The 19836-nt window shown below is 46.0% G+C and overlaps 1 protein-coding gene and 1 pseudogene across 13 annotated transcripts in view; one reads left to right on the top strand and one right to left on the bottom strand.

Moving 5' to 3' along the window:
• The window catches only part of RNF185 (ring finger protein 185), a 32586-nt gene that overhangs the window by 4996 nt on the left and 7754 nt on the right, over positions 1-19836 (top strand). For 4 of the 12 annotated variants that reach the window (XM_081542428.1, XM_081542431.1, XM_081542429.1 and 1 more), the window contains exons 2-5: positions 12651-12877; positions 15602-15620; positions 17622-17734; positions 19173-19227. In XM_081542428.1, coding sequence (XP_081398554.1) covers positions 12702-12877; positions 15602-15620; positions 17622-17734; positions 19173-19227 — 363 coding nt within the window. In that variant the 5' untranslated portion in view covers positions 12651-12701. Of the gene's footprint in view, positions 1-5908; positions 6292-11265; positions 11428-12650; positions 12882-15601; positions 15621-17621; positions 17735-19172; positions 19228-19836 lie in introns of those variants that run through there. The other 8 variants (XM_081542434.1, XM_081542438.1, XM_081542435.1 and 5 more) reach the window with 5 other exon arrangements.
• Positions 4660-5603, bottom strand: LOC145526540 (cytochrome c oxidase subunit 6C pseudogene; annotated as a pseudogene). Its single transcript, XR_014068979.1, has 2 exons — positions 5526-5603; positions 4660-5089 (listed from the first exon to the last, which is right to left on the bottom strand). The product of XR_014068979.1 is annotated as a cytochrome c oxidase subunit 6C pseudogene (transcript).

Genomic DNA, 19836 nt, shown 5'->3' with positions numbered 1-19836 from the left:
GACCCTTAGCCCTTTTGTAATTGAGTTACTTGTCGTCATGTACAATTTTGCATGTAAATAGTCAGAGTTTGCAGATCCCTTGAAGCCCCTTGAAGTAATTCAGAGTGAGCTGAACCGCAGAATCTGAGGCAGTGCCAGTAAACTCCCTGATCTGAATGCAGTTGGATTTGGACGTGTTGAAGGGGCTTCCCCAATGGCTTAGCGGTGAAGAATTCTCTTGCCAATGCAGCAGACGTGGGTTCCATCCCTGGGTTAGGAGGATCTCCTGGAGGAGAAAATGGCAACTCACTTCAGTATTTCTTGCCTGAAAAATCCCATGGACAGAGTAGCCTGATGGGCTACAGTTTATGGGGTCGCCAAAGATTCGGACACAACTGAGTGACTGAACGTGAAGTTCAGAGTACGTTGCCCTTTGAAACCGCTGACCACTCAGAGCCTGATTCAGCCCCAACTGCTGCTGACTATGCAGAGCTGGGATGGCCATGTCCAGTGAAAGGAGTACTGCAGCCTTACCCCAGACATGATAAGAGGACTAGGAGATGCTGTCATTCGGGAGGTACTCTTGTGTTTGGTCACAGGCAGGGACTCGAGGAGTCGGAGGTAGTTGGCAAAGTCAGAACTGGTGATGGCCTTGGGCAGCTGCCTGAGGTGGCAGAGCTGCCAGTGCCCTCATACATCTCTTGACTCCAAAGCATTCGGCTCTCACCAGACTCTGGAAAACACACACACACCAGTAATTCTTTTTTTTTTTTTTTAATTAAAGTTTTTTTTATGTGGTCCATTTTTTAAGTCTTTATTGAAAATTTGTTAACAGTATTGCCTCTGTTTTATGTTTTGCCTTTTTTAAATTTTTTGGTCAAAGGCATGTGGGATCTTAGCTCCCTGACCAGGGGTCACACCTGCGCCCCTTGCATTGGAAGGTGGGGTCTTAATCTCTCGACTGCCAGGGACACCCCCACACCAGTAATTCTAATCGTGAAAGTAATTTGTGCTCATACTAGATATTTTGTAAAATACAGAAACTGCCAGTTTTCCGCAGCAGCTGAACCATTTTACATTCCCACAAAAGTGCACAAGGGTTCCAATTTTTCCACCTCCTCACCAGCTCTTGTGATCTTCTGTTTTGTGTTTTTTTTGGATAGTAGCCGTCCTAATGGGTATGAGATGGCATGCCACAGTTTTGATTTGCATTTCCCACATAATTAGTGACGTTGAACATTGTTATTGGCCATTCGTATATGTTCTTTGGGGAAATGTCTTTTGAAGTCCTCTGCCCGTTTTTGAATTAGATTGTTCATTTTGTTGTTGTTGTTGAGTTGTAGGAGTTCTCTATATATTCAGGATATTGATCCCTCAGATACATGACTGGCAGATATTTTCTCCCATTCTGTAAGCTGCTTTCTTACTCTGTTGATAGTGTCTTTTTTTTTTTTCCCTTTGGCCTTATGGCTTGTGGGATCTCAGTTCCTTGGCCAGGAATTAAACCCAGGCCACAGCAGTGAAAGTGCCAAATCCTAACCACTAGACAGGGAACTCCCCTGATCTGTCTTATACATGCTCTCCTGATGGTCCTTCTTAGGACCTTAGGAGAAGTGGGATCATTGTTTCTGTCAAGTATATGCTGATGTTATTAAAACTCTTAGAAACTTTTCTTGTTAACTAGTTAAATCTTGTTGACCTTATTCATTTTCTTGATATTCTATCTTGAGAGTTTTTCAGAGGTCCTCAGCTTCAGATAAAATTTGAATTCATGAGATTTTGTAGAATCTGAATTGAATAAGAATTCACTGGCCACATGAAAACAAAAGCAGAAGTCTCACTGTGAAAAGTTTTGGATGACAGAGGAAAGGCAAACACAGTCACCCCATTTGCAGGCGAGGACCCTGGCCTAGTTGAGAGGTCCAGCTGAGAGCATCAGACTATGCCCTCTGACTCTAGATTGTTCCTCTCACTGTATTATACTAGAAATTCACCATGCTTATCTAGGACCTGTCCACTCTGAAGATCTTTCTTTGATACAATGTTTTATCCAGTTATATTGGTTTGAACTCAAATGTCAAATTCAGTTTGTTTATTGACATATATTTATTGAATATGTACTGTGTGTCAGGTACTGTGCATGTGACTCTAGATGGTGTTTAACTAGAGTGAGCAAGACAGTTCAGTGAATAGTTGATCCTGTGTGTGAGTAGTGTTATCTCTAATACAGATCGGTACTTATCTGGGGAAACCTGAACTTTTTGTGGTCCCATGTCCATAATCTTTTTTTTCTTTCATTCGTTGAAGAGTTTTGGACAATGCTTAAGAAAAATATTACTCTAAAACAGTTATGCAACATTTCCAGTTCTGAAAAACATCACTGAAGAATGTCTTTGCTTTTAGGACACTGATTTTCTACAGTAATTTCTACAGCCAATGTAGTTGGCTACATTGACTCATTTTGAGTTGTATGATTCAAAGTACTCCTGGGCATCAGATCCATTAACCCACACACATTTATGAGGTGCTCTTGTGGTGTCTAGCTCTGTGCTGAGTAAGGCACTTAGAATCCGGGTCTGGACTTGAGAGGACACACCAATGAATCACCGAGGTACTTAATTAAGCACGTTGGCTTGGGAGTTGAAAACGTTGCCTCTGACTGGCTCTGTGACCGTGGGCAAATGACCTAACTACTCTGTGCCTCAATCTAACATCCCAGGGGATGCTATATATGGTAGGGAGTGTTTACCTCGAAGGCAGGTTGTAAAGATTAAATGAGACAATTCATGTAAAGGGCTGAGCACAGTGTCAGCTGATGTTATTCATAGTGATAATAGATACAACAGTTGCCTCCTGATTGTAACACTGTTGGGGGAAATATGATTTTTCCCAGGTAAAAAATTGTGTCCTATTCTGGATTTCCTCATACACAGTTCTGCTGTCTCACCTACAGTGCCTTCAAGGAGCAATGCTCATTCAGAAAGGGAAGTTTTGACTCATTCATTCAGCAAATTAATCAAATAAATACCTTCTGACTGCATAGCTCCGTGGGGAGTGTGAAGAAGCAGTTACACCTTCAGTGTGCTCTGTGAAACCTAACAGTGGAAGGGGGTTAACTCTGTGTCAGCCCTCATTGTTTTATCTCTTTAATCCCTCCAACTGTCCTATGAGGGAGGGTAAAGAAGGCCTGAGAAGGTAATGACGGAGGTCACAGAGTGAGTGGTGGAGCTGAGATTTGAACCCAGAGCCATCATACTTCTCTGTGCCGTGATGATTTTTAAGGACAAAAGCCCATAAACAGTTAAAGAACATTTTAAGACAGTGGTATAAGGAATGACAGAAGGCAGACTTTTGGATGGCCCTTGAAAGTTTGTGCTGGGTTATCTGAATCCTACTCATCCTTGCCTATGAAACCTGGTAAGCTTTAAGGGCAGGAGGAGAAGGGGATGACAGAGGATGAGATGGCTGGATGGCATCACCGACTCAATGGACATGGGTTTGGGTGGACTCAGGGAGTTGGTGATGGACAGGGAGGCCTGGCATGCTGTGGTTCATGGGGTCACAAAGAGTCGGACATGACTGAGCGACTGAACTGAACTGACTGAAGCTTTAAGAAAAATCATTGACGCTTAATGCCAAACAAGCTAAAACACTTTTGATTTAGAAATGATGGAAGATAGGACTTCCCTTGGTGGTCCCCTGGTTGAGATTCTGTGTTTCCACTGCAGGAGGCATGGGTTTAATCCCTGGTCAAGAAACTAAAATCTTGCATGCCACGGAGTGCGGCCACAAAAAGGAAAAAGAAAAAAAAAAACCCCACCGAAAAACAAATAATTGAAGGCAATGTGGGAAAGTAGAAACAACTGAGCCTAGAATTTCCACTCAAATATGTGTTATGTTTGGAAATTGTTGTCTGTAAGGCCTAATCCAGTGCATGAGATATAATGGGTTTTAATAGTTAATTAGCAAATGAATTAGTGAATTTAAAATATCTTCCCAAACTGCCAGAATTACCCTATTTTCCTCATGAGACTTAGGAAGCATTCTCTTTTGAAAACATGTATACTGTTGGCAAAGATGGGAGTAATAAGCACTCTTATGTATTTTTCATGGGAGTAAAAATTGGCACATCCTTTTATTTAGTACAAAATTACAAATTTTAGATATCCTTTGATCCAGCAGTTCTACGCTGGAATATGTCCTTAAGATGTAGTCTAGAACCATTGGTCTCCAAGGCCGAGAACAGGATGACTAGGTTGCATGGATGAGAGAGACTTTTCAGTCTGATCCTTTTGTGCCTTTTGAATTTAGCCACATGAATGTTACTTATTACAAATCAATAAAATTTTAGAATGTGAGAATGTCTGAGATAATTATTATGCTAAGGATCATTACATGTTAGTATAGATTTCTTTAATCAGATTGCTTTCCTTTTTGTCCTGTACTAAGATCTGAAATTCTGGGACTTTTAACATTTTCCCATATTTTTCTGTGTCTTAATAATGTAGTACTTACTATGGAAAAAGTGGGAAGTACAGTTAAGTGTAAAAACAGCTTTAAAAATTTGCGCATGGTTCCATTATCCAGAGACCACTACAGTTAATATTTGGGCCCCTTCCAATTTTTTTCTGTATCTTTTAACCTGTTAATATCATACAGTGTGTTCAATTTGGTATATACTTTTCTATTTTGCTTTTTTTTTTTCCCACAGTATTTGTTAATTGTTTATTTATTGACAGACTATTTCTCACCCAAGATAGTCATAGTTTCATAGTTCAGGAACACAGGAAAGTTACAAACTTCCATGGAATTCAACCCAAAGAAATTCTTTATATTCCAAATCACTTTGCACTCTGAAAGATACCAGCCTTCCTCATCTCCTCAAAATCTTCCATGGAATCATAATTTCTGTAGAAATCTGCATATGCCTTCTTTCTTCATTCAGCCACAGCAAACTTATAGAAAGTTGCAAACCCCAGGGAGACTGTGAATGCTCCAACAATATGAAATCGCAGACGTTTGGCCAGGAGGCCACTCATCTGAGGTTTTGCCAAAGCAGTGGACATGGTAGTTTTTCTTCTCGACGGCTCAACCACAACGTCCTTCCAGGCTGATGGAGAAATGGACGGCCTCTATTTGCTTTTTTTCGCTTAACGTTATGTTATATAGAAAAATTCCCACGTAACCAAAATCCTCATAGAAGTGTACTTTTTAGTGGTCTTATAATCTGTCGTGTGAATGTTTAGTTTAGCCAGGGGGTGGGAGCTGGGTGGGGAAAGGAAGAGACTTTGGGATGATGGAGCCCTTTGGAAGGTGAGGTGGGTCTGGGTTAGGTGGCTCAGCAGGGCATGTGAGCCTGACAGGCCAGGACTGAAGGGCAGCAGGATTTCCAGGCTTTTCTTCCTGCTTCGGTTGCAGACCTTGCTACCCTGCTACCCCCACCTGAGCTCTGGGCTCCAACCACGCTGAACTTGGCAAATTGAGCTGTGCACTTGTCCTGTGCCCCTCCACCCAGTAAGCCCTGCCCTCGGGCACTCTGTACTCACCACTGTCAGCACACTGGGCTGCCTTGTTGGTTCACTTGTCTATATCTCCCTTTAGACTGAAACTCTTTTTTATTTATGCCTTGAATGCCTGGCAGATAGGATCATTAATAAATCTTTGACGATTGGTATGGAATTGGGTGGGCAGATAGAAAGATGAGAGATACCCAAGAAAAGGACCAGTGCAGCCCTAAGGAAAAGAGGCCAATTGCTCAGCCTCCTCTGTCCTTCTGGACCTGAAAGCCCACTTGTGCCATTGGTCCTGTATTTGAGGGCCGGGCCTCTGTGAGCTAGCTGTGGGACCAAAACAGAGCCTGCTTTCTGTGTGTTCCGAGTTCAACCTGTGAGTGTGATGTCGACATTCTTAGAATGCGGGTCCCCTCTCTGCCTGTGTGTCCAGCAGCAGCCTGGTGAGCCGTGAAGACAGGCTGGGGCTCGCCACTCTTCCTGACAGAAGACTTCTGTGTGAACACGCATGTGCCCACAGAAACTAGACCTCTGCCGGATCACCTCTCACATCATGCTAGCTGTTTATCATCCAAATCTGTAACCTTCATAGTTAGAACTGACGTTTCCAGATGCCTCTGTACACTCTGGTCAAGGAATTCTTAGAGTTAAAGGGGCAGAGAAGGGAGATTATGCATTCCTACAGTTTTCTCTAGGACCTGAGAACTGAACACAAGAGATTTCTTCACGAGCTCACGTTCCCTGGTGGTTCCTTTGGGGATGTGCAACTCTCGCTTTCCCTCTTCTGCTTCGTTCCTGTGAGGTGAGCCAGGCCAGCTCTGGGAAGGTCATAGGAGTGAGGATGCTTGGTTGGTCAACTCCATCTGCCAAGCTTGGCGTTCCTAAGGGATCATGGAGTATTACAAACCTGCCTCAGTCCCAGCACTCTGTGTGGTGCCGTGGACATCTCAGATTTAGAGATGTTTTTCAGAGCAAGGTGTGAACTTGTTCTTTAAATGATCAGCTTTGTCACGGATGGTCCAGGTGCTGGCTGGTCTGAGATCTCAGCAGACTTGTCCCCGCCTCCCCCCACCCCCTGAGTTGCCCTGACCTCTCCGTGGTCCCTGTGGGCTGTAGCTGGGGGTTGGGCATTCTGAAGGACAAGCCTTGAGGTTATTGTCTCTCCAAACTGCATTCTGGTCTAGTTCTCCTATTTGAGAGCTGATTTTCCAAAACTTTTCATCAGAATCATCTGGAGTGGACTGTGGGGACACTTATTTAAAATACACGTTCTTGGGACTTACATGATAGTCCAGTGGCTAAGACTTCTCGCTCCCTGCTTCATGCAGGGGACCCGGGTTCAGTCCCTGGTCAGGGAATTAGATCCCACATGCTGCAACTAAAGATCCTACAACGAGGATCAAAGATCCCACCATCCAGTTCCAGGTCCTGTTTAAATCACTGAGGGAGTCTAGGAACCAGATCTCTGGGAGGGTGCCTTGTTTGGGAAAAACAGGCAAGTTTGATGAAGCTCCTTGTTAAGAATTCTTATAATTAGCTCGTATTCTAGACTCCAGGGACTCAGCATGGTCTTGCTCTTCTTTATGACTCCGTCACCCCAAGTGGTAACACTGGGCCTCGATTGTAGTTGGAGTAGAGATCCTTTGGTCTTAGGCATAGATGGATGAAGGGTGAGTTTGCTTTGCAGTCACTACAAAGAACAAGAAAGAGGAATGTATTTGAGCGAAAGCAAAGACCAGATGTTTAATTTTGTAAAGCTGCATGTTAAAGGGGCAACAGGTAAGAGCGAAAAGAGTGCTGATGTGTTGGAAAGTCTGAATTGGGACAGAATTCCATGTGCAGTGGCCTGACCTTGGGCAGGTCCTCTGACATCTCTGGCCTGATGTCCTCTGTAAAGCGGAGTGAGAGTCCGAAGTGGTAGTAGATGTGAATGTGCATTCAGATCAGGAGGGAACAGCGGTAGGGGTGGGGACAAGGGCGCACAACCGATTACTGCAGGGCTCCTCTGTGGTCAGGTCCAAATCAAGGCCCTCCAGGGACCAGGCCAGCTTTCAGCAGGATGGCAGCTCACATACGCCCAGGGTCTACTTCCTCTCCACTCTACTTCCTGTCCAGTTCCTGAGCTAACAGGGCCCTCTGTTCTCTAGACCAGTGTCGTGGAGGCTCTGTTCACATCGTGTTCTACAGGTGCTCAGTGAATGGCCCCGGGGAAGGCCGCTCCTCTCTGCCTTGCTGGCCTAGTGTGGCGAGGCTCCTGTGCCAGAGGGAAGGCAGGAGGTGGGGAGAGAAGGCTCGGGGGATGGGCCCAGGATACGTTGCAGAGAGAGCTCGTGTGAGCAGCCGGCCTGGGAGTTGACTGAAACCAGTCATGCATGTCTGCACCCACTCACTCAGCTCACTCAGCGAATATTTGAGTGCCTACTGGGATGAAGCTCTAGAGCTTAGGTAGGGACCACGTGGTCAGTCTGCTAATAATTAGAATGAAAGTGATACGGTCTACCTAGAGTCGGGACATGCTGGCCTGTCCCAGTGCCTGGCCTGCTGCAGGACGGCTATTCCCTGCAAACTCTGAGATGACCTGTCACTGTCCCCTGGCCATTCCTACCCTGACACCTGCCATGACCCCGATTTGCCCCTTAGGCCTCTGTAGGGCCAATGAGTGGAGAGGGCAGTGAGCCAGGGCCAGTGGACGTATATGCATCTCCCCGTAGCAGCAGCCCCCTCCTACCTCGGTGGCTCCTCCAAGTCACTGTGTTACCTCATACGGCCATCTTAGCAGCTGTAGGAGGTGTGACGTTTTCATTTTTCGAGTGAGATAAGATACTCAAGCTATCAAGGCATTTACTCAGAGCTACACGGCTAGTCAGTGTGGAGCCAGGACTTCAGCTCAGAACTCTCAGGTTTGGGAACTGAAACATGAGGGAAAAGGTTTTTTAAGTGCATCGTTACTGTCTGATTTTAGAATACAGGTGAAAATGTCAGTATTATAAACAGGGAGGACCTCTGACCCCCACCTGCGGAGTTCCCAGCCCTCCTAATCCCAGACATGACTGTTGACAGTTCATAGTGTGTGCCGTGTACACATTTTCTTTGTGAATGTGTGGATGTACACTCATTTATATAATTTGTTTCTTCTCATCTAAATAAACTCATACATGTACTCTTCTGCAGCCTGACCTCTTTGGAAAGTGCCTTTTATTATGGAAAATTTTCAAGCACGCATCCGTAAACTAATGCGGTGAATCCACGCTCATCATCCAGCTCCAGCAGCATCAGCTTCCTCGTTCTTGTTTCATCTTTTCTCTCCACTTTCACTTTTCCCCCTCGGGCACTTTAAAGCAGGTCCCAAACATTTTATCATTCCTTCATAAAGACTTAATCATACATATCTAGCTGGTGAAAACGTTTTAAATATTCCATCATCATAACCAATAAAATTAACAATAATTCTTCAATATAAACTAATGCCGAGAAGATATTAAGAAGAGGTGGCAAGAATACACAGAAGAACTGTACAAAAAAGATCTTCACGACCCAGATAATCCCGATGGTGTGATCACTCACCTAGAGCCAGACATCCTGGAATGTGAAGTCAAGTGGGCCTTAGAAAGCATTGCTATGAACAAAGCTAGTGGAGGTGATGGAATTCCAGTTGAGCTATTTCAAATGCTGAAAGATGATGCTGTGAAAGTGCTGCACTCAATATGCCAGCAAATTTGGAAAACTTAGAGTGGCCACAGGACTGGAAAAGGTCAGTTTTCATTCCAATCCCAAAGAAAGGCAATGCCAAAGAATGCTCAAACTACCACACAGTTGCACTCATCTCACACACTAGTAAAGTAATGCTCAAAATTCTCCAAGCCAGGCTACAGCAATATGTGAACCGTGAACTTCCAGATGTTCAAGCTGGTTTTAGAAAAGGTGGAGGAACCAGAGATCAAATTGCCAACATCCGCTGGATCATCGAAAAAGCAAGAGAGTTCCAGAAAAACATCTATTTCTGCTTTATTGACTATGCCAAAGCCTTTGACTGTGTGGATCACAATAAACTGTGGAAAATTCTGAAAGAGATGGGCATACCAGACCATCTGACTTGTCTCTTGAGAAACCTGTATGCAGGTCAGGAAGCAACAGTTAGAACTGGACATGGAACAACAGACTGGTTCCAAATAGGAAAAGGAGTACGTCAAGGCTGTATATTGTCACCCTGCTTATTAAACTTCTATGCAGAGTACATCATGAGAAACGCTGGGCTGGAAGAAACACAAGCTGGAATCAAGATTGCCGGGAGAAATATCAATAACCTCAGATATGCAGATGACAGCACCCTTATGGCAGAAAGTGAAGAAGAACCAAAGAGCCTCTTGATGAAAGTGAGAGAGGAGAGTGAAAAAGTTGGCTTAAAGCTCAACATTCAGAAAACTAAGATCATGACATCCGGTCCCATCACTTCATGGCAAATAGATGGGGAAACAGTGTCAGACTTTATTTTTTTGGGCTCCAGAATAACTGCAGATGGTGATTGCAGCCATGAAATTAAAAGACGCTTACTCCTTGGAAGGAAGGTTATGACCAACCTAGATAGCATATTGAAAAGCAGAGACATTACTTTGCCAACAAAGGTCCGTCTAGTCAAGGCTATGGTTTTTCTAGTGGTCTTGTATGGATGTGAGAGTTGGACGGTGGAGAAAGCTTTGCGCCGCAGAATTGATGCTTTTGAACTGTGGTGTTGGATAAGACTCTTGAGAGTCCCTTGGACTGCAAGGAGATCCAACCAGTCCATCCTAAAGGAGATCAGTCCTGGTGTTCATTGGAAAGACTGATGTTGAAGCTGAAACTCCAATACTTTGGCCACTTCATGGGAAGAGTTGACTCATTGGAAAAGACCCTAATGCTGGGAAGGATTGGGGGCAGGAGGAGAAGGGGACGACAGAGGATGAGATGGTTGGATGGCATCACCGACTCGATGGACATGGGTTTGGGTAGACTCCGGGAGTTGGTGATGGACAGAGAGGCCTGGCGTGGTGCGATTCATGGGGTCGCAAAGAGTCGGGCAAGACTGAGCGACTGAACTGAACTGAATGCCCAGGCTAAGTCGGTTTTTGTCATCCATCTCACAAATGTCTTTATGCAGGTGGTTTGTGTGAATCTGGTTCCAGTGAGACCCGCATACTGCCTGTGGTTGGTATGTCTCAAGTCTCAGTTTATAACTGCATGCTGTTTATTTTTTGGAGAACTTTGGTTACTTGTCCTGTAGAAACTCCCACATTCTGAATTTGCTGGTTGCAGCTCCCTGGAGTTGTTTAACATGTGCATCTATGCCCCGTATTTTCTGTAAATGGTCATTTGCTTTACAGACTTGATTAGAGTGTTTTAAGGTGAGGACGCTTTGTTGTTGGTGCTGTGTGCTTCCTGTTGCATCATATCAGGCAACTGTCGTTAATATCCATCAGTGAACCTGACTGATGGTTGTCTTTCCACATCTGTACACATAGTCCTTAATTTAAAAATAATTTTTTTTAGAGAAACACATGTGTCAGGGTACTTGAGTTGGAATGACAGAGAAAGGCCATAATGGGGCCTCACAAACAGGCTCCACACTATGAAGAGAGCAGACGTGTATGGAGGGGAGGAAGCCCTGGACCACAGGGAAGGTCCTGGAGCTGAGGCCAGCACGGTGCTGTGCTGCTGGCAGCCAGCTGCTCTTCTGGGACATTATGTAAAATGATGTAACAATGTGAAAAAGTGGTGGTGAGCCGGCTGCCTCTCCCTGCTCAAGTCACTGGGCTGCTGTTGTGGTGAGGGGTGCTCGTGGACGCAGAGTTCCAAGTCCATGGTGTGTAGGAAGGCTCTGGGCCTGAAAGGACTGTGGCTTTTTGGTCCTTATCTCCTGCTACCCTGGAAGCTGAAATCAGGGAGGTCTTCTGTTGCTCCAGGGGTGAGTCCCAGACTTGTGGCGGGCCTACCTGCTTTGGAGAGAGCGAATGAGATGACCTGGCACAGCAGCCTCAGAGCAGGAGGGGGCACCTGGAGACCGTGGATTCCAGTGCCTCAGTTTACAGATGAGGAAACTACGGCCCAGAGAGGAGAGGGGAGGGTTTCCAAAAAACCTAGCAAGTGATCTTGGAGCCACTATAAGCAAGCTGGAGGCTCAACTGTGACCAGCATCCAAGCCTCTGATTCTCTGACTGGTAGCCAGCTAGCATTTTGCCCTTGGAATTTCTGAGGTAACAGATTCCTACTCTGCACCCAGGGTTTCTGAGTATCCTTTGGTGGTGGTCTTGTGCTTGCTGTTGTTCAACTCCTGGTGGATCCTTGACCCGGAGGTGGTAATGAACGGTGGTCTGTTTTTCCTAGTGTGTTGTGCCCAGCTTGGTCTGTGGTGGTGCAGTGGTGGTGTGAATACAGACTGTGTCAGGAGTCCCAGCCTCAGCTCCACATTCATTAGTCAGCCGAGAGGTCTCATGCTGCAGTTTCCTGAGGGATAAAAGCTTTTCCTTCATTACGTTTGTATTTATTTTTTACTTATGGTAGGTGATACTGATTTTCTATTTTCAGCATGGATATAAGCCTTCTCTTCATTGAAAGTTGGTAGATTTAGACAAAATAAGGTAGATAGGATTCCAATCTAGCAGAAGGGAAAATGCAAAAGATGGCAGTGTGGAAAATGTTGGACCAGATGACTTTTTTGGTCCTTGCCAGCTTCCTAACGTTTCACGGTTCCAGGGTTTTCTTTGTATTCTGCTGTGTGCTGGTCACAATCCTCTGGCCTGAGCAGGCTCACCCACCAACATAGAGGCCGTCCAGAGTTAAGAGGATGCCTGCGAACTTTCAGTCTGATTGAGCATGTATTTATCACTTGGGCAGTTACCCAGGAGAATGGGAAGACACCGAGATGTGGTCCTGGTTCCAGTGGAGGCTGTCTTCTATTTGTGCCCTGTGTTATTTACGTGGTCCATTCTGGGCTACATTCACGGAAAGTTTCTGAGTCATTTTTCTCTGTCTAACACCCCACGACTGCCACCCTCTGCCGCTTCTAGGAAGTCTCAGGGGTTCGGTCATAATCTGAACTCCAGACGTGAGAGAAGATGGGGGTGTTGGTGTGGAGGCGGGCACAGGGAGTGGGCTGCATAAATGGGCAATCATGTCTTTGCCTTTCAGGATTTCCCTGGGGAGAATCTTCACTCTGACAGTCTTTGCTGACAGCCAAGGATGGCAAGCAAGGGGCCCTCGGCCTCTGCGTCCCCTGAAAACTCCAGTGCAGGGGGGCCCAGCGGCAACAGCAATGGCGCTGGTGAGAGTGGAGGCCAGGATAGCACTTTCGAGTGCAACATCTGCCTGGACACAGCCAAGGACGCCGTCATCAGCCTGTGCGGCCACCTCTTTTGGTCAGTACCCCTTTCGTTCTTCTGGGGGATACGTGCCAAGTTTAAAAAGCTTGTGGCCCTGGACAGTTTTGGAGCATTTTGGGTCCTGATATACTCGGGCCCAAAGGCAGGAGACCTGGGTTCTCATCCCCGCTGTGCTGCTGATAGACTGAGTGACCTTGGACAGGTCCTGTCCCCACCCTGGACTCCCGGTCCCCATCGCTCAAGTGACAGTGCTCACCACTCAGTGACCACTACTCCATGCCCACTTGCTGCACTGAGCCAAGAGGCCGCTATAGCACGATGGCCCTGAGCAGGGACTGCGGTGCCAGGCTGCCCTGCCCTGAATCCTGACTCCGCCACTTTCCCCCTGAGTGCCCGTGGGCAAGGTGCTTCCACTCGCAGTGCTTCATTTTATAGGATTGTTTGGGAGCATTCAGTGACTTGGACGAGCACGTAGTAAATGTTATGTTTTAGCTGTGATCCTAGTGTTTGTTTCTGTACGTTATGTATGTCAAAATGAAGTGGCGGAGTCGGTGTCCCTTTCAGCCTTGGTGCTTACAGAAGCCCCTCCTGGCTCTGGGAATCTGGGTGGATGTCAAGATTTTATTGTTTATTTTTTTTCTCTTGCTTTTGAGCTGGACCCTGAGGGGCAAATTGGGGGAACTAGAGGGATGAGAGTGCCAGCCAGGTAAGGTGCAGGGCGTGCCACCTGAGGCAGGCAGTTTGCATGGTGGGTTCATGTGAGACCTGAAGCTGCTGTGTGGGCAGGGGAGTATTAGAAGCAAGATGGTTAGGGGAGGATTGGGCCAGATTGTCAGACCTAGATTTGACTGAGCAGAACATGGAGCTGTTGAATATTTTTGAGCAGAGGAGTGGTGTGAAGAAAGGGTCATTTAAATAACGTGTCAGTAAGTTTAAATTGGCAACAGGGAAAAGGATAAATTTATTAGTGATTTTTTTTTTAGGAGGCTCTTGCTCTGATTATTAAGTTTTATGCAAAAACTGTTTGTCATCAGCTCTCTCTTACAAATTGAAGATACTCTAGTTTTGTGACTGAGGTATCATAAAACCAAGATTTGAAAAAATTAAGAATTCAGTCAGGGTACCGTTGGAAAGAACAGATTCAAAAATGAAACAGATGCTTCCAACCCGAGTGATTTGTCCCCAAGCAAATCTGCTGTATCCCAGCTTCCTTGTCTGTGAAATGGAGATGTTTGTAGTCCCTCGAAGGTTAGCGTGACGACTGTTCAGTGACATGGATACAGGAAAAGTCATTCAGCCACAGCCCGGCTCACAGTGGTGGTTTAATGCATGGGAGTGACCGTCATCATTGTTAGAATCCAGAATTTTTCCTGGAGATGCACCCCGTCTTCTCCCCTGCAGCCTGTGAGGGAAGTCGCCACTGGAGAGCTGCCACAATTTGGGGTGCCCTCTGCTCTGTTGGGAATGGAGTTGCAGGGTTAATGTTGGAGTCAGGTGTCTGTTATGTCCAGGGAGGTTGTGTGTCTGGGTTATGAGGCTAAAGTGTTCAGTAATTGGGAAAGGAATTATAGTTTGAGTCCAGAAAAGATACGTTATGTCTCTGTTTTCTACTGTCCTAGCACTTGGTAGGCATGCAGTAAATATTTGTTAGTTGAGTGGATGAATGAATGAAGAGAGAAAGAATAAATCTGGAGGTAGAGTAACTTTTCTTTCAATTCTGTAAATGTCTTTTGCACCCATTTCTGGGCAGTAGAGGGACGGGAAACTGGAAGCTAGAAGACGTCTGTTTTATTTATTTTTGACTGTGCTGACTCTCCGTTGCTGAGCAGGTTTTTCTCTGATTGCAGTTGGTGGGCTTCTCGTTGCAGTGGTTTCTCTTGTTGCAGATGGCAGGCTGTAAGATGCGCACGCTTCAGTAGTTGTGGTGCATGAGCTTAGTTGCTCTGTGGCATATGGGATCTTCCCGGATCAGAGATTGAACCCATGTCTCCTGCATTGGCGGGAGGATTCTTTACCACTGAGCCAGGGAAGCCCAGACTTCTGTTTTAGTTCCGGTGCCGCAGGCAAGTGGTTTCATGTTTCAGAGTTTGGTTTCTTCATTTGTAAAATGAAAAGTCAGGCAGCAATCTCTCCCTAAGCTGAAGGTAGACCTTTTTGCCAAGCAGCGTCCCCATCTTTCCGTTATTTCAAGATGTCTTTACAGTGCCCTTGAACTTTTAAGCTGCTTCTTGCCTGCAGAGCTTTCAGGGCTGAGGACAGCCTGAAGATTTTGTTAAACTGGGTCTAGACCCCACCTTCCTTGTGAGCCTGAGGAGGCTGTGAACCCACTGAAGTTGAGTCTAAAACAGGACATGTGTGCATGTGTGGAGGGTGCCCCCATGAATTCCCTGCGCAGAGGATCCTTAGCTTTTATTGGTTTCCTTCAGAGGTCGTAACCCTCCAAAGGTCAGTTTGTAGAGAAGCTGGGTTTGGGGTGGTCGGGAACCTGGGGATCTTCATAAGTAGTGGGACTCCGAGGGTAGAGACTGGGGTCTTGTCTCCATTGCTTCCCTTTCTCTGTGGCTTTAGCTCAGTCTTTCCTAGTTTCTGATGCCAGCAGTCCCCACAGGCCCTCAGTGGGTTGCAGTGCTCCACTGTTCAATCCTGTCGCCCCTTTTTCTGCTCCCACCTTACCCAGTGTTTCTGTTAACGAAATCATTTTTTTACCTTTGCCCCTTTCTCTTTCTCCTTGATGAATGGTTGCCCTGGGGACTCTTGCAGTTGGCCGTGTTTACATCAGGTAAGATGCATTTCATTTTACTTTGTCTTTCATCAGCTGTGGTTGCACAAGACACCCCTGGTCTCAGGAGACTGCTGTGAGCAGCTGCAATCTCCCTGCTTGTGGGCTCATTTGCCTGCGTTCCCCCCAACCCTGTGTATACACCTGCCTGCTGACAGCCACTTGATGAAACAAGAGATCACTGGTGTCCCAGGCGGGATGCTCCTGACTTTGCTGCCAGTGGCCTTTATAGCTTTGGCAAGCTGCTCCTCTCTGGATCTCATTCCCTTATGTGTAAATCAGGTTGGATGTGATAGTATGTTATTGTTGAGATTGTGCTTCTATAAAAAGTACCTCCCATCATATCAACAATCTTTCTAGCCTTAAAGGCCTCGAAAATACTAGGAAGGGGAGAACTCTTTTGGTCTCAATGGAGAGCTTCTATGAGAGGGAAAAAGTCTGTGTTCCCAGCGTTTGATTGTTATGAAAACCAGTTAGTAAGTCTTCTCCAAGACGCAGGCGCCTGCTTGGTGGGACAGAGCGGGGCCTGGCTTTGACGGCTGGCTGTGAATAATCGCTGCTGGCTGACGGTCTCCATGGTTGTTGGCAGTCAAGCCCTGTACTCGTAGGTGGCTTGGGAATGTAGGGGGAGGTTAGAAGTTCCAGACCACTGGAGCCTCGGAATCTGAATGGGAGAAGCAGAGGAGGCAAGAGGGCTTTCCACTGCGTTTGCGGGCTGTGCATTCTGACCCCCGTGGAACCTGGTAGAGCACGTCTGTTCTAAATCGATAGAGAGCACACAGCACGTTTTCATGCCTTTGACAGTAAAATAAAGGCAATAGGATATAAAATCACCAGATGCTACGTCCTCCTTGACCTGAAGTCCTAGATTCACATTTATGTGATAAACTACATATCACTGTGTCTAGAGGTACAATTTATGCTTTAAGATAAATATTGAGTGTGTGTGTGTGTGTATGTGTGTGTATATAGAGAGAGATTATAAATAAGTATCCAATGTCTACAAAGACACTAATGTGATGTATTTTTATTTTAATTTTCTTTTTGAGAAAATTAAAATTATTTCAATACAACCAGGGAAAGGACCTAGAAAACTCAAAGGGGGATTGTTGTTTTTAATTTTGAAAGAAGTAGTTGAATGCAAAAATTAATGAAAGTGCATAAAAAAACACTGAGCAAATTTAGATAATAAGAAAAATCTATCCTTAGCACATAGTAAATAACCAGAAAATGGTCAGTTTATGTTCAGATACTGATGACTAAGGTACATAGTTGTTGAGGAAATGCTGTAAAAACGAAAAACAGAAAAATCTGACTGTCAGGGTCATACAATTCATCTGTTAGGGGAGGTGGAGATTTAAAGTTTGTTATGTTAGGACTTCCCTGGGGTCTGATGGTTAAGACTCTGTGCTCTCAATGCAGGGGGTGGGGATTCATCTCTGGTCAGAAAACTGAGATCCCGCATAACACACGGCATGGCCAAAGAGAAAAATAAAGTTTGTTACACTTACGTGTGCGTGCTCAGTTATATCTGACTCTTTGCAACTCCATGGACTGTAGCCCGCCAGGCTCCTCTGTCTATGGAATTTCCCAGGCAAGAATATTGGAGTGGGTTGCCATTTCCTTCTCGGAGGATCTTCCCCACCCAGGGATCGAACCTACATCTCCTGCTTGGCAGGTAGATTCTTTACCACTGTGTCACCTGGGAAGCCCTTGTTATATCTGCAGCCTAATGTGAGACTAGGTCTGTCAAACCTCTTGACACAGCTCCAGGCCTGCAGTTTCTTCCTGTTGGGAAGCCCCGTGAGAGAACAGAGCATTAAAAAGGCTGTTTAATAATGAAGGCATTTACAGGCAGTTTTGATTGCACCACTAGTAAGTATTTATCAAGTGCCAGGTGCAGGATGAGAGACTTGGGTTCCTTGAGATGTTCCTTGCTGGTGCTCATGTTTCCAGCGTGAGGCCTTGCGCCCCTCATGTACTTTTCTCTCCTGCTTGCAGTGGTTGGAGACGAGACCTAACAGACAGGTGTGTCCAGTTTGCAAAGCTGGCATCAGCCGTGACAAGGTCATCCCGCTCTATGGCAGGGGCAGCACTGGGCAGCAGGACCCCAGGTGAGTCCATGGGGCCCCTCTTACTGCTCCCCGTGGACACAAACTCACTTCCATTCAGCACCCCTCACCCCCACCCTTTAGTAGGTGCTTACAGACCCTCAGTTTCTGGGCGCTTGGGATCCAGATGGGAGTCAGCCAGGAGGGGAGCGGAGCCAGGTTGCCACTTGCTGGGCTGTAACACAGACGCGCTCTGAGCACCTGCTCGTGGGCAGGTCGTGTGCTGGGCAGCACGCCAGACTCCACCACTGCAAGCGTGCAGAGTGCTGTGAGGGAGCCTGGGAAGCAGGGGGGTCGCAGGGAGGGCGGTGGCTGTAGCAGTGATGTAGAGAGTTGGGGAGGAAACGGGATTGGGAGACTTTATGGGGTCAGACATTTCTGGAGATGGAGGCGTGAGCAGGTCTGGCATGCTACAGACACAGGTACTGAGAGCCTTCATGGTGTGGTGCATGCACGTGCGCACACACATGAACACACTCTCTTCCTGCAACTCCCTCCAGCACACACACTCTCTTACTGGATCACACACACACAGATGCACACACAGACACACTCTCTCTCCCCAAACTCCCGCAGCATCTCTTAACCTTCCGCCCCACTCCAGCATGCCCTGTACCCAGACACATTGGCCTTCCCTTAAGGGACACACTTACCCTCTCACCTCCATGAGCCTTTGTAGTTATTGTCCCTCTGCCCTTTCTGCCCTGTCGGTCCTGCTCAACTCCCCTCTCCTCCTCTAAATTCTCCATCTTTAATGAGCAGCTCCAAAGTCACCTCTTCCTTGAAGCGGCCTTTCCTCCCCACATTAGTTGCTTGCACCCTGCTCCATTTGGCACCTCCATTAAAGACGTCCCTTCTACACGATAGTGTGATTAGCTATAGCCCCCTTTAATCCACAAGCACCTCAGAAGTAGGGTCTGTCATAGTCTGCTGCCTGATGGGTCATAAGCCCTCAGTCCAGTATTTGTAGGGTGAGTGATGGAAGGGGCCAGGACCCAGAGGCAAAAGAACAGTGTAAAGTACTTGCCCAAGGGTAGTGGGAGGTAAAGCTGAAGGTGATGGGGTGGAACAGAGAGACCCTGAATCTCAGCCCTCTCTGCTGACGGACTGTCTTCTGTTCTAGTTTGGATTTGGGGTTTTTGACACAGTGACCCATTGGCAGTCATAAGCAGTCTGGGTCTGGCTCTCTATTAGAGGAGTAAGCCAGGAGCAATTTGATGAGCATCTTGTAGCAAGTGGATTTTCTCTCTGGTTTTTACACACTAGGGAAAGGCAACTGCAGGTAGCACAGAGTTGATCGTTGATCTGATTTGGCATTGGTTCGTGTGCAGGGCACAAAAAGGGGCCCTGGCCTTGACCTTATTGGTGAAGGGCTCCCCCACTCAGTAAACAGATCAAAGCATTTCCTAATGGACTGACTTTTACACCATTTCTGTTTCAGAGAGAAGACCCCTCCCCGTCCTCAAGGACAGAGGCCAGAGCCAGAGAACAGAGGGGTAAGGAAAATTCTAGAACAAACCTTCTTGAAATGAGCCCCTGGCTTTAGAAGTTTCCCTCTTGGCCCTACACTTTTTTTCCTTGATTACAAAAGTAAAGGAAAATTTGCAAAATACAGAAAGGAAAAGAGGGGAGAAAATAACTTACAATCACACCATCCAGAGATAGCCACTGGAAACATTTTGGTCTGTTTTCTATTTTTCTATAATTATCTGTGTACACAAATTTTATAGGTTTATTTGTGTGTGTGTGTATCTTTTAGAGATAGATCTGTTTGTATACATGTATTTTTATGGCATTTGACTTCTGTTTTGCACACTTCTTTTAAAATTTTATTCTTGTTAAATTTTTAAATTAAAAAATTTAAATTTATTTTTAAAAATATTTCTTTTTAAAATTTTATTTAATGCCTTCTGTATGCTGGTGATCAGTCTAGGCACTGGTGATGTATATAGTGAACATAGTAAAGATCTCCACGTCTATGGAGTTCATAGGCAGCCCTGGGAGATATTTCAGGTTCAGTTCCAGACTGCCACAGTAAAGTGAGTATCACAGTAAAGCCAAAGTCACACAATTTTTTTGGTATTCCCAGTGCATATAAAAGTTAT

This window comes from Giraffa tippelskirchi, chromosome 11, assembly GCF_054371585.1.
Source record: "Giraffa tippelskirchi isolate mGirTip1 chromosome 11, T2T-mGirTip1v1.2.pri, whole genome shotgun sequence".
NCBI lineage: Eukaryota > Metazoa > Chordata > Mammalia > Artiodactyla > Giraffidae > Giraffa > Giraffa tippelskirchi.
This window is presented reverse-complemented; position numbering and strand designations above follow the sequence as displayed.